At 42.3% G+C, this 12,767-nt stretch overlaps 1 protein-coding gene across 6 annotated transcripts in view; it reads left to right on the forward strand.

Annotated features, from left to right (window-relative positions):
* Positions 1-12,767, forward strand: part of LOC124875194 (inactive ubiquitin carboxyl-terminal hydrolase 54-like) — a 122,721-nt gene that overhangs the window by 58,096 nt on the left and 51,858 nt on the right. For all 6 annotated transcript variants that reach the window (XR_007039991.1, XM_047377179.1, XM_047377177.1 and 3 more), the window contains one exon: positions 8,626-8,739. Coding sequence is in view for 5 of the 6 variants with exons in the window: in XM_047377179.1 (XP_047233135.1) it covers positions 8,626-8,739 (114 nt within the window). In the remaining variant the exon portion in view is untranslated. The remainder of the gene's footprint in view (positions 1-8,625; positions 8,740-12,767) is intronic.

The raw sequence follows: 12,767 nt of genomic DNA on the forward strand, positions 1-12,767 counted from the left end.
CCTGTCTCGACCTATATAATTGACTTTCATTTGTTGGCTGCAGAGAGCCGTTGGAATGAGGCAGCACAAATGGATGCATTCATGAAAGGATTAAACGAAGACATCAAGGATGAGCTAGCGACCCGTGACTATCCTTCTTCCCTGAAACAACTCGAGGATTTGACTGCTCGCATTGATATTCGGCTGGCAGAGAGAAGGAAGGAGAAGCGCCATGAGAAGGGTCGCTCATCATTAACTCAGGTTTCTGCACACTGGTATGAGAGAAGGAGTCGGTCACCTCTCACTGAGGAAAATGATAATTGTGAGCCCATGCAATTGGGCACAACCAAGATTACCCCTGAGGAGAAAGATTGTCGGAGAAGATTCAAGCTCTGTTTTTATTGTGGAGAGAAGGGACATTTAGCACTCAGGTGTCCACTAAAAGGACAGGCTCAGCAGAGGAAGGGAGGTCTCTATTGAGCCGAAGTCAACTATCTGCCTCCTCCTTCTTGTTTCCTGCCCATTTTCAAACCTCTTCTTTGTCTCTCCAGGGGGCCGTGTTTATTGATTCAGGAGCAGATACTAAATTCATGGACGAAACATTTGCAAATAAGAATGGCATAAAACTTATTCCTTCAGCTGACACAAGAAACGTGCTAGCTTTGGATGGTCACAGCATGAACAATTCACATCTCAGGACGGAGGAGATTACCTTAACAGTTGGAGGTAATCATCAAGAAAAAGTAACTTTCATGATCATTAATTCACCTGAACTTCCTGTAGTCCTAGGGGCCTCCTGGTTGCAGACACACAACCCTCACACCGACTGGAAGAAAAAAGACGTTTTGGGTTGGTCTGAGTCATGTTCCGCTGACTGTCTTTTGTCTGCTGCTATGGAGAATACCATGATTTAAAGGAGGTTTTTAATAAAATCAAGGCCACAGCTCTGCCACCCCATAGACCTTATGGTTGTGCTATTGATTTGCTTCCTGGCACATCACCCCTAAAGGCCGAACCTATTCATTGTCTGGTCCAGAGCACAGGGCCATGAAGAGTTATGTTGATGAGGCATTAAAGGCAGGGCACATTCAACCCTCTTTCTCTCCTGCAGGTGCTGGTTTCTTTTTTGTTGGGAAGAAGGATGGTTCATTGAGACCATGCATTGATTACAGAGGCCTTAATGAGATAACAGTTAAAAATAGATATCCCTTACCACTCATGAACACAGCTTTTGATCAGATCCAGGGAGCCAAGATATTTTCTAAGCTGGATCTAAGGAATGCATATCATCTGGTCCGAATCAGAGAAGGAGATGAGTGGAAAACGGCTTCCTTGTTTATTCATAAAAGTCCAAAAGGTAACAAAACACACTGCAGGGATGAAACAAGGACTAGATCAAAACTTGCGCAAACCTGCAGGTACTCATAGCAAGGCATAGCATAGTCCAAACAAAACATAGGTATCCAAAGCGTAGCATGAACAAAGCATAGACATAGAAACGTAGCATAAACGAAGCACAGACATCACCGACATAGAAACAAGGAACCAGCGAGGAACTAAACAAACAGAACAACTAATATACACAGAGCACAGAGAGGGGAACAAAAGGCAGGTAATCAAAGAAACAGGGAACAGGGAACAGGTGTGACAAGGAACAGGTGAAACCAATACAAAGGCTGAGGATGGGTGAAAGGACTGAAACAGGAAACACAAACTAAGCAAGAGAATAAATCAGAGGAGGAAATAAAGAACTAGAATAACTATGAACTAAAGTAAACAGAGAAACTAGAGGGGAACATAGAAACAATAACTTAAGAAATAAACAAAGAGCCATAAGGAGAATCAAAATTACAAAATAAACCAACAAGTCTAAAATGTCACTCCATGACATACGGGCCATTATGAATACAAGGTCATGCCATTTGGACTTACTAACGCTCCTGCAGTTTTTCAGTCATTGGTCAATGATGTTCTAAGAGACATGGTGGGTCAATTTGTATTTGTTTATCTTGATGACATACTGATTTATTCTCAAGATCTGGAAACCCACAGAAAACATGTCAGAGCTGTTCTCCTGCGTCTTCTCCAAAACCAGTTGTTTGTCAAGGCAGAGAAATGTGAGTTCCACATAACTACCACTTCCTTTTTGGGCTTCATCATTTCCCCAGATCAAGTGCTTGTCGACCCCTCCAAGGTTAAGGCCGTATTGGAATGGCCTGTTCCAATTGATCGTGTTGGACCACTTGTTTGCTGAGTATTGGATTATCTGCCCGTTGTTGGACGTCACTGTGCCCTCCAATGGCATCGGCCATTTTGTACCCAGGACTGCCCGCTCCTACATATCCCATCGAGCATTGCGACTGATATGACTGGGCGTCCCCAGTCTGACGTCACAGGATGCTATATAGGAGGCGCTCATGTTTGAAAGCTCGCCTTCCGCTGGAAACCGATCTGGTGATTGAAGCGCGCCACTTTAAGAGAAGAACTCTGTGAAGAGTTTCATTCATTCTCTCTCGTTGGACAACGAACCATTCATAACTGAAGTCTCTGGAATAAGAAGGCCAGAGATTTCACTTTGCCGATCGAAGACGTGAGTTAACACGTAACTGGAGACACGGAGCTTCGGAGAGACGAACCGCTACCATGTTTCATTTTCAAGTTGACTTTGATGGTCAGATCATATTTTTCCTTTTTGTCAAGAAGACCAAAGGACAAAGACTGACCGTTCCCCTGAAGTTAATTGTGGACGCACAATTAACTCAACCCCACGTTTCCTCGCTCGAATTCCCTCACGCGGAAGAAGACGACACAAGTAAAACCCATTTCTTTTTTTAATTTCTTTATTAGAAGGCCTGGGCAGGGTCAGAGGTTGTAGAAGCGATCAGAATCGCTGGTTAGGATCTCATGTGTTCTGAATAATATGTGCATGTAACCTTGCTTGTTGAAACTTTGATGTGTTATGTAATATCGGGATCCGCCGTGTTCCCCAGAGCTGTTTGTGTTTACTATCTGAACGCGGGTGCGTTGCAAGACTGGACTGTTAAAATGACCTCATGGTAAAATTCTCCATTTTACCTTTGTCTTCAATCTCACTGTGCTAATTTGCCGCCAAAAGTTATCAATCCTTTTTGGTCAGGAGTAAGGGGGGACGTTTTATGATCAGAAGATCATAAAAGACACTCTAAGCTGCACTCCAACCCCCCACCAGTCATCACCACACCCCCCTTTCATATCCTCTCCCTTCATCTGTAGTGCCATAAACTGCTGGTTGACTCAATACATACCCACTACCGTTTGTTGACTTTGCTTATTTAGATGTGTTACCCCTGTGTTTGTAAAATTTTGCATGTTGAGTAGGTGAAAATTAATAAATATTCACATAGATAAAGAGAGAGCGTTTGGTGTTTCATTGTGTGCAAAAAGTGATGTGTCAGTCAAAATAAGGTTCAAGTTCCACACGTTTCGGCAGAAACGGTCGATTAAACAGTGACATCTCCGGCAATAGTTATTAACTATTACGGAGTATTCAACGGTTGTAATTGTCAGAGGCGTTGAGCCACAATTACAACACCAGAAACATCTCTAGTCTCGATTCGTAAATGAGGATTTATGGTTAAGAAATTGATTTTGTCAGATTATGATTTGTAATTATAATTATTGATCAAGATCATTCAATCAATAATCATACTCCCAACAATCGTAAGCAGCTTCAAAGATTTCTGGGCTTCGCAAACGTCTATAGGAGGTTTATTAGAAATTACAGCCTGGTTGCTATTCCCCTAAACGCTCTTACCTCTTCCAAGGTGAAATTTGTGTGGAATAAGGATGCAGAGAAGGCCTTCAATAGGTTAAAGGAACTCTTCACGTCAGCTCCAGTGTTACGGTCTCCTGATCCAGAGAGACAGTTTATCGTGGAGGTGGATGCCTCAAGCACTGGGGTCAGAGCTGTATTAAGCCAAAGAGGTGAGGATGATCGTGTTCACCCATGTGCCTTCTTTTCAAGGACTCTGTCACAGGCTGAGCGGAATTACGACGTGGGAGACAGAGAGTTATTGGCTGTCAAGTTAGCGTTGACAGAGTGGAGACATTGGCTGGAGGGGATTAAGGAGCCGTTTATGGTGTGGACTGACCATAAGAACTCGGAGTACCTGAAATCAGCAAAACGGCTAGGTGGGCTTTGTTTTTTGGTCGTTTTAATTTCTCCCTATCTTACAGGCCAGGGAGTAAAAATGGCAAACCTGACGCCCTATCCCAGATTCAAGAGCCTGAAGAATCTCAGTCTGCGGGTGAAGAGGAGTTAATCCTTCCTGAAACCGTCAGGTTGTCTGTGTCCCGAGTGGAGGTGGAAAGGGAGGTCCAGGAAGCCATTAGAGATCTGCCTATCCCACCATCATGTCCACCTGACCGCTGTTTTGTCACTGAACGCCTTGTGCCTAAGGTACTGGAGTCTTGTCATTGCTCTCATTTAGTTTGTCATCCAGGAATCAGCAGAACCATTCAGACAGTTCGAACTCAGTTTTGGTGGCCATCGCTGGTCAAGGATGTCAAAGACTTTGTTGCTGAATGCACTCAATGTTGTCGAGCCAAGCCTTCTCGTCGCCCCCCATACGGGGTTGTTGCACCCTTTGCCAATTCCCCCTCGCCCATGGTCACATATTGCGATGGATTTTGTGACAGGTCTACCGGTTTCTAATGGTCACTCTGTACTACTAACCATAATTGACAGATTTTCAAAAATAGTTCATCTGGTGCCCTTGGAGTAGCTTCCATCTGCTAAGGAGATGGATGAGATATTGACCCGAGACGTTTTCAGGCTCCATGGAATTCCAAATGACATCGTTTCTGATAGAGGACCCCAATTTGTGTCACGTTTCTGGAAGGAGTTTTGTTCGTTGTTGGGAATTTCTTTCCTCAGGGTTTCATCCTCAGTCTGATGGCCAAACCGAGAGAGCCAACCAAGAAGCTGAAACCAAACTTCGTATAATATGTGAGTCTGACCCGACCAAGTGGTCACAAAATTTGCCCTGGGTTGAATACGCCATGAACTCTACGCAATCAAGTGCCACTGGTTTGTCTCCTTTTCATGTTGTGTTTGGTTTCCAGCCACCCATGTTTTCAGTTCAGGAGAGAGAAGCTAATGTTCCGTCCGCCCAAGCGGCTGCCCTAAGGTGCCAAAGAATATGGCGAAAGGCCAGGAGGTCGATGATCAGAATGTCACTGGTTCAGTCAAGAATGGCCAACCGGAGACGGATCCCTGCCCCTAAGTACCAGGTCGGGCAGAAAGTTTGGCTCTCCGCCAAGGACCTCCCATTAAGGGTAGAATCCCGGAAATTGGCACCCCGATTTGTTGGACCTTTCCCAATCTCCAAAATCATCAACCCTGTCGCTGTACGACTGAGATTACCCAACTCCATGAGGATTCACCCCACGTTCCACGTTTCTCAGATCAAGCCCTTCGTGGAGCCCCGACCTGAAGCTAATATTTCTAATAACTTGGGAAGTTCCACAGGATCAAAACAGTCCAAACACAAATCAGGTTCTCCAGTTATTTCCAATGTTGTCTCACTTGCTGAGGATGAAGTAATCATCTTCGGGAGTATGTCAAAGATTTTATTTTTAATAGAATCAATTTTATTTTGGAAGAATCCCATAAAGTCATGACTGCTGAGAGCTAAGAGAATGGATGGCTCAACAGAGCTATGACTCTGTGTAAGTTTAGCAACTGTACTAAAGAGAAACCTAGGATTATTCATGGTGAGGAATAAGCTGTTTTGGCTTGGCAAAGTGTCTTTTTATACAACAGTAGGCTATTTTTCCAGATTAAGTAGGAATCCTCAAGGTGTAGAGCGCCATTTTCTCTCCAATTTTCTAACATTGTGCTTTAAAGTACGCAGATCTAAATTAAACCAAGGAGCCTGCCTCCTGTGAATAATTACCTTCTTTTTCAAGGGGGCTGCATTGTCTAATGCACCACACAATGATGAAGTAACATTATGAATAAGAGAATCAATTTGCGAAGGGGAAGAAACAAAATTCTTGCCCTCCACTGTGCTTTTCTGTGATAATGAGGAAATTAAAAGTGGAACAGATTCTTTAAAGGTTACAGCATTGTCTGATAATGATCTACTATAATGAAATTTTCTTTCAGGTGTGGAGTACTCGGTTAAATTAAACTCAAAGGTTATTAAGAAATGGTCAGACAGGACAGGGTTATGAGAAAATATTGTTATGTCTTTACAGTCAATGCCATATGTCAGCACAAGGTCCAGAGAATGAAGACAAAGGTGGGTAGGTTTGTTAATGTTTTTTGCAAAGCCAATTGAGTCTAAGATAGCATTAAAGGCTATATTTAAGCTATCACTTTCAGTGTCAACATGAATGTTAAAATCCCCCGCTATAATAACTTTATCTGTATTTAACACTAAATCACATAAAAGGTCTGAATACTGATCTAAAAATTGAGAGTAAGGACCTGGTGGACGGTACAAAACAACAAACAGAAGTGGTTTTAGTGCTTTGCAATTTGGATGAGGAAAACTAAGGATTAAATAATCAAAAGAGTTGTAGCTATTGATTGGTCTGGGACTAATCAATAAATCGGACTGAAAGATGGTTGCTACTCCTCCTCCTCGCCCAGTATTTTGAGGAATGTGAAAATTTAAATAATTAATAGGAGTTGACTCATTTATAGTAACATAATCCTCTTGCAGCAGCCAGGTTTCTGTGAGGCAATATAAATCAATCTGATTGTCACAAATCAGGTCACTAACTAGCAAAGTCTTTGAAGAGAGAGATCTTATGTTCAGTAAGCCACATTTAATTGTTTAATTTTTTTTTTTTGTCTGAGTTGTGTTTATTTTTATGAGATTTCCTGATTTCCCCCTTTTAGATTATTTTTTAATCTATTCAATTTTGGCCGTGGGCGAGACATTGTTTTAATAGTGTAATGGGTGGGTAGCAGTACAGAAGCTGCAAAGAGGAGTGTTAAACTACGACCCTGCTTCCTGGTCTGAACCCTGGGTTGTCGGAGTTTTGGAGAACTAATAAATTCGGCCAGATTCCTAGAAAGAAAAGCTGCTCCATCCAAAGTGGGATGGATGCCGTCTCTCCGGATCAGACCAGGTTTTCCCCAAAATGTTCGCCAGTTATAAATGTAACCCACATTGTTTTCTGGACACCACCTAGACAAGCCAGCGGTTGAATGACAGCATGTGGCTAAACTGTCCGTCGGGATCTCCACAGGGTCAATATACATGGCCTGGCTGCTATAGCCAAATCTTTGGTCACTCATGCCAATGCCAAACGTCGGTTCCAATGGTGCAAGGAGAGCAGATCTTGGGCTGTGGACAATGTGAAACATGTATTGTTCTCTGATGAGTCCACCTTTACTGTTTTCCCCACATCCGGGAGCGTTACGGTGTGGAGAAGGCCCAAAGAAGCATACCACCCAGACTGTTGCATGCCCAGAGTGAAGCATGGGGGTGGATCAGTGATGGTTTGGGCTGCCATATCATGGCGTTCCCTTGGCCCAATACTTGTGCTAGATGGCCGCGTCACTGCCAAGGACTACTGAACCATTCTTGAGGACCATGTGCATCCAATGTTTCAAACATTGTATCCTGAAGGCGGTGCCGTGTATCAGGATGACAATGCACCAATACACACAGCAAGACTGGTGAAAGATTGGTTTGATGAACATGAAAGTGAAGTTGAACATCTCCCATGGCCTGCACAGTCACCAGATCTAAATATTATTGAGCCACTTTGGGGTGTTTTGGAGGATCGAGTCAGGAAACGTTTTCCTCCACCAGTATCACGTAGTGACCTGGCCACTATCCTGCAAGAAGAATGGCTTAAAATCCCTCTGACCACTGTGCAGGACTTGTATATGTCATTCCCAAGACACATTAACGCTGTATTGGCCGCAAAAGGAGGCCCTACACCATACTAATAAATTATTGTGGTTTAAAACCAGGTGTTTCAGTTTCATTGTCCAACCCCTGTATGTGCTGTTTCATATTTGTCTATGACATAAAATCCTAAAAAAAATAGTTGTATAATGTGACAAATTATGAAGAGGTATAAATATTATTGCATAAAACTATATTTATGTAATGTATTGCAGTCAGTACAGTTGTTCTTTATTTTTGCTTTTTTGAGCATACTTTAAAGTTGTGTTAAAAAGAAATTAAAGGCCATTCATTGCTAAAGTCAGAATGCTTCTAGTTCTGCGTGGAGAAGGTCCTGGCAAAATGTAGCTCCATATGTCATTTTTATTGAAATAATGTCCTTAAACTTCTTCTGGTGCATTTCTTCAAAGCTTCTCCTGGTTCCTCCCTGCCAGTTTCAGTTGTTTTCCCTATTTCTATATAGCCGTGTGTGTGTGTGTGTGCATGTTTTATGTGTGCTTCTGAGAGGTGCTGTCTGATCGATTGGTTGTAAATGTGTTCAGTCAGGGAATTTGTCGGCTTGTTATGAAATATAGATGCGTCTCTCACGGTCAGATTAACAAGAGCACCAGCAGAGAGGAGCAATCAAACCCACAAATACACATGCACTCACTCACACACATGCATGTACCGCACTTATGTGCATAAAACCACATCACTCACTGTGTAAACTTTGTCCGTGTTGCATGTTTCTCAGGAGAATCTGCTGATGCGTATCCACTTCCACATCAGCGCGGAGAGCAGGGAGGACATCTGTACAGCCAAACACTGCATACCACACCAGAAGTTTGCAATGACTCTGTTCGAACAGGTAAGTGCTTAAAAGAGATGTGCATGTGAGGCAAAACTACTATATGAAAACCTGAAGTTAATCTATTATACAGTCTCCTACCACCAACCTCACCACCCGGAACACACATATTTTCAAATATTTAACGTGTTAAGCCCTAAGGGGTTTTAGACCAATTTCTGCCTGAAATTACATACCTTAGATAAATCAAGTATAGCTCCACAACTACAAGGTCTACATGCAAAGTTTTGGTGCCTGTGTAAAGGTAAGACATAAATGAATATATTTCCAGTGGAACCACTGTTGCAACTGTTACTATGTCTGATTTATTCATGATTAAACACAGAAAATGTTCTATTTTTTGGCCCTCGCCTAAATTATTTTCTAAATAAACATTATAAAACACCATGAAAATCCTTTGGAAATTCTAGGAGAACCCCCAGGTTGTATTCATCAACATCCCGACTATAGCTGCAGCAAATTTGGACTGAATCAGTTGAAGCATTTATTTTCTATAAAGGTTTTAGTGGGAAATGTGCCAGGCGGACATGGGATTTTGGCACAATTTAGCCAAATGTGGCAAAACTGTGCCAAATGTGTTTTTCACCTCATAAAAGGGAATCTGGTCAAATAAAAGTGCTGGTTTCCATTGTAGGACTCCTTCTGGATATGACATAACCTTTGGCCATGACATTTACCCATCATCAAAATGTACCATTCTGCAAAATGTACCTTAGCTGACGGGCAGGTGGCTGATACATCTCATCTTCTTCTGCACCATTTTCACTGGGGAAACAGAAAGATATATGTTGAAGACTAACTTTGACTCTGTTTATCTAAATGGCAAGCTAAAAATGAAGTCGCATCTAACAATGACTTATAATAGGCCTATGAACACAATGCTAACACTGTGATGACACATTATGTTTCTTTTGTAAACACAATGGTTTGCAGAATAGATTTGTCACCTCGAAGAAGAAGAGAAGGCCTCAACTGAACTAGTGGGAGGCGTCCTGCGTCCTCCTGGCTGTAAAAATATAGAAATAGATTAGTTCATAGCTAGGTTTTCTGTTTACAAGATGATAAGTTATTTGCTACTGTACTCCAAAAATAGCCAAATAACACAAAACGGCAATGTTATAAAACAGTAATGTAATGGGTAAAGTGTAAATAATAAAACAGATTCATAACAAGCTTTCAACCTGTCACCATACAGGACAGGTATGTATTTCTTTGTTGTGCTGGAGTGGGGGGAGGGACGCAGAGTCATTGCTAAGTTTTCTGGTTACAAAACTAAAATAAATATGCCATATCATCTCTTTTTGAAATAACAGCCATGTAATATAAAGACGCTGGAAATAAAAAGTAACTGTATTACTTACTCATGAATCGGGTCAATGAGAAGAAGTTGCTCATCTTCTTCCTCATCAAAATCCACGGCTGTGTCTGAAGAATCCTCTATGTCAATATCGCTCAACCTGTTAATTTCCTCCAGCGCTTCCATAGCAGTCATCTGCCTCTTCTGCGACATTATTATAAAAGAAATCCAACAAAAAAACAAACAAAATCCAACAAAACAAGTTCTTAACCTGTTAAGCCCTGGAATGCTCGGGCTTAACAGGTTAAGAAATTGTTTTTATCTTAACTGAGGCAAAAGGTATTAAAACTCACGTGTGTCATTATAGAAAGAAATTTCTGATGTTACTGACATGAACCAAGCCATTAAAATGAGGAACAATGGGCAAAATCTAAGGTAAGTAAGAAGAAAACACTGATGTAAGCTCTAATTTACCACATTCATCTTAACAAGGGGTAATGTTTTGGATTACAGGGGAGAAAGGTTATTACAATATTTTTCACTTGAAGTATATTTCCAGAGGGGCTGTTGACATGAACGGCTCAAGTAATCTCCACATTCAAAGAAATCAAACTAACTTAGTCAATAAATTAGTGTATGTGTAATAAAGTGCAGTAGCACTGCGAATATCTATAGAACCCCTATTCTGCAAAGAACAGTTACAAATTCCGATTTTGTTTGTGCAAAGCTGGTAGATACTAATCCGAAAAGACTTACTAACTGTACTGCAGCAAATTGTGGTTCTACAAAGCATTGACTGAGGGGCAGGGTCCCTACGGTGTTCTGGAAAAGTCTGGAAGTTAATTTCCATTTTTCCACTTCTGGAACAGAGAAAAAAATGAAAGAAAAAATAAAAATAGTAGGCAAATTTTTTTTATTTATTTCCAGACATGATTCTCCATCCATCCATCCGAAAGTCCAACCTTCTTGCTTTATTTTTTATTAAAAATAACTCCACAAAATACACAACAGTGTTCAGTCAAAAGAACACCAGTAAAAACCAGTCATATTAGCCCAAGTCTAAATAAAAGCTTCTTGTATTAAAAAAAAGAAAGTATTTTGCTGCTTTTTAAGAGTAGTCCAACCTCAGTAGACATGGGTGTGGTGGATCATTAAAGGTTCTCATTAGATCACCTCCGACTACAAGAGGAGGTGTAAGGTAAACACAAATCAGAATTATAGAAAGTACTCTGTCCTTGTAAAGCTCTAAAGCTTAAAAAAAGAATTTAAAATGAAATGTAAATCTGACCGGCAACCAGTGCAGTGACAAGGTTTATATGGTTTCCTCTGTGTCTTCTATTTTGTTAAATTGTGAAAAGGTTTAAGGGATCTGAATACTTTTTGTAGGCACTGAACTTTAATAAAGACCCTTAGTAAGAAGACTCAATAGATTTATAACATTTTTAAAACATTTCAAAGATTTGTTTTTGTTCTCAAACAGTTTTTTTAACATATAAATGTCACAAAATGGCCCAAAATATCATTTACGTTGTCATGTTTCTTATTGCCGACTTAACCCACATGTAGAGACACTCAGAAAACAAGAACGGTTTAGTTGAAGTTTATTGAAAACTCAGCAAGGCAGTTATGAGAGCGGTGAACCTAATCCCCGTCACTAAATGAAACAGGGGGAAAAAAACGGTTAGAGACTGAACCTCAGAGTAAGACCTAAAAGTCAACATTTCTTACTGGTGGGGGGAACGTGGAATCCGCCAGGGAAAGGCACTGTGTCTGGAGAGGAACTCAGTCTGCCAGGTTCAGTTCTAGACAAGGAGGGAGCCGCAAAAAACAACAGAGGTCTGGTTCCAGGTCCGATCAGCCAGACGTCACACCTGGAACGGGTAACAGGAAGAAGTTAGTGTTTTTTTTCTAGTTTAGAAAAAGCTTTACAATCTCTTTCCACCCAACCTGCAACAAATCAGGTTTCAGAGCTGGCCAGAAAGATTACCACGGAGGGCAAAGCACTCAGGCAACGAAATGCTGGCAATCCATCGTCTTTATGCTTCCCAGCTGATGAACCAAATGAGCCACACCTGTAGTCTCTGGCAATCTCCTGCTGGCGGCACCTAGTGTTGGAACAGTGTTAATAGCCGGCAGCAGATGACTCCAGATCCTGACACCACCTCCCCCTCAATGGCCGCCACCCGGCAGCCCAGAAGAAGCAGTTTGGGAGGTCAAAAAGTCCCGGACGAGGGAGGGATCAAGAACGAAGGACCCAGGAACGGTCCTCTGGGCCGTACCCCTCCCATTTGACGAGGTATTGCCATCCATGTCTCGACCGCTGGGAGGCCACAATGCGGCGTACTGAGTTGACAGGGTGACCCTGGAAGTCCCGGGCGGGTGGAGGGGGCACGGCCGGACGGCAGAGTATGCTGGTCTGGACAGGCTTCAACTGAGAAACGTGAAAGACAGGGTGTACGCAGAGACTAGGACGCAGACGAAGACGAACAGAGGCAGGGCCAACAAGTGAGTCAATTACGTACGGCCCAAGGAACCTGGGAGAGAGCTTTCTGGACAGGGACTTAAGTGGGATGTCCCGTGCGGAGAGCCAAACCTTCTGACCAGGGCAGTAACTGGGAGCAGGCAGACGTCGACGGTCTGTGTAGCGCTTGTTTTCGGCCGCTGTACGGTGAGGTGCTCGGGTGGTGGCGTCCCAAACCCGCTTACATCTCCGGATGTGGTGTCGCACCAT

Source organism: Girardinichthys multiradiatus, chromosome 10, assembly GCF_021462225.1.
Source record: "Girardinichthys multiradiatus isolate DD_20200921_A chromosome 10, DD_fGirMul_XY1, whole genome shotgun sequence".
NCBI lineage: Eukaryota > Metazoa > Chordata > Actinopteri > Cyprinodontiformes > Goodeidae > Girardinichthys > Girardinichthys multiradiatus.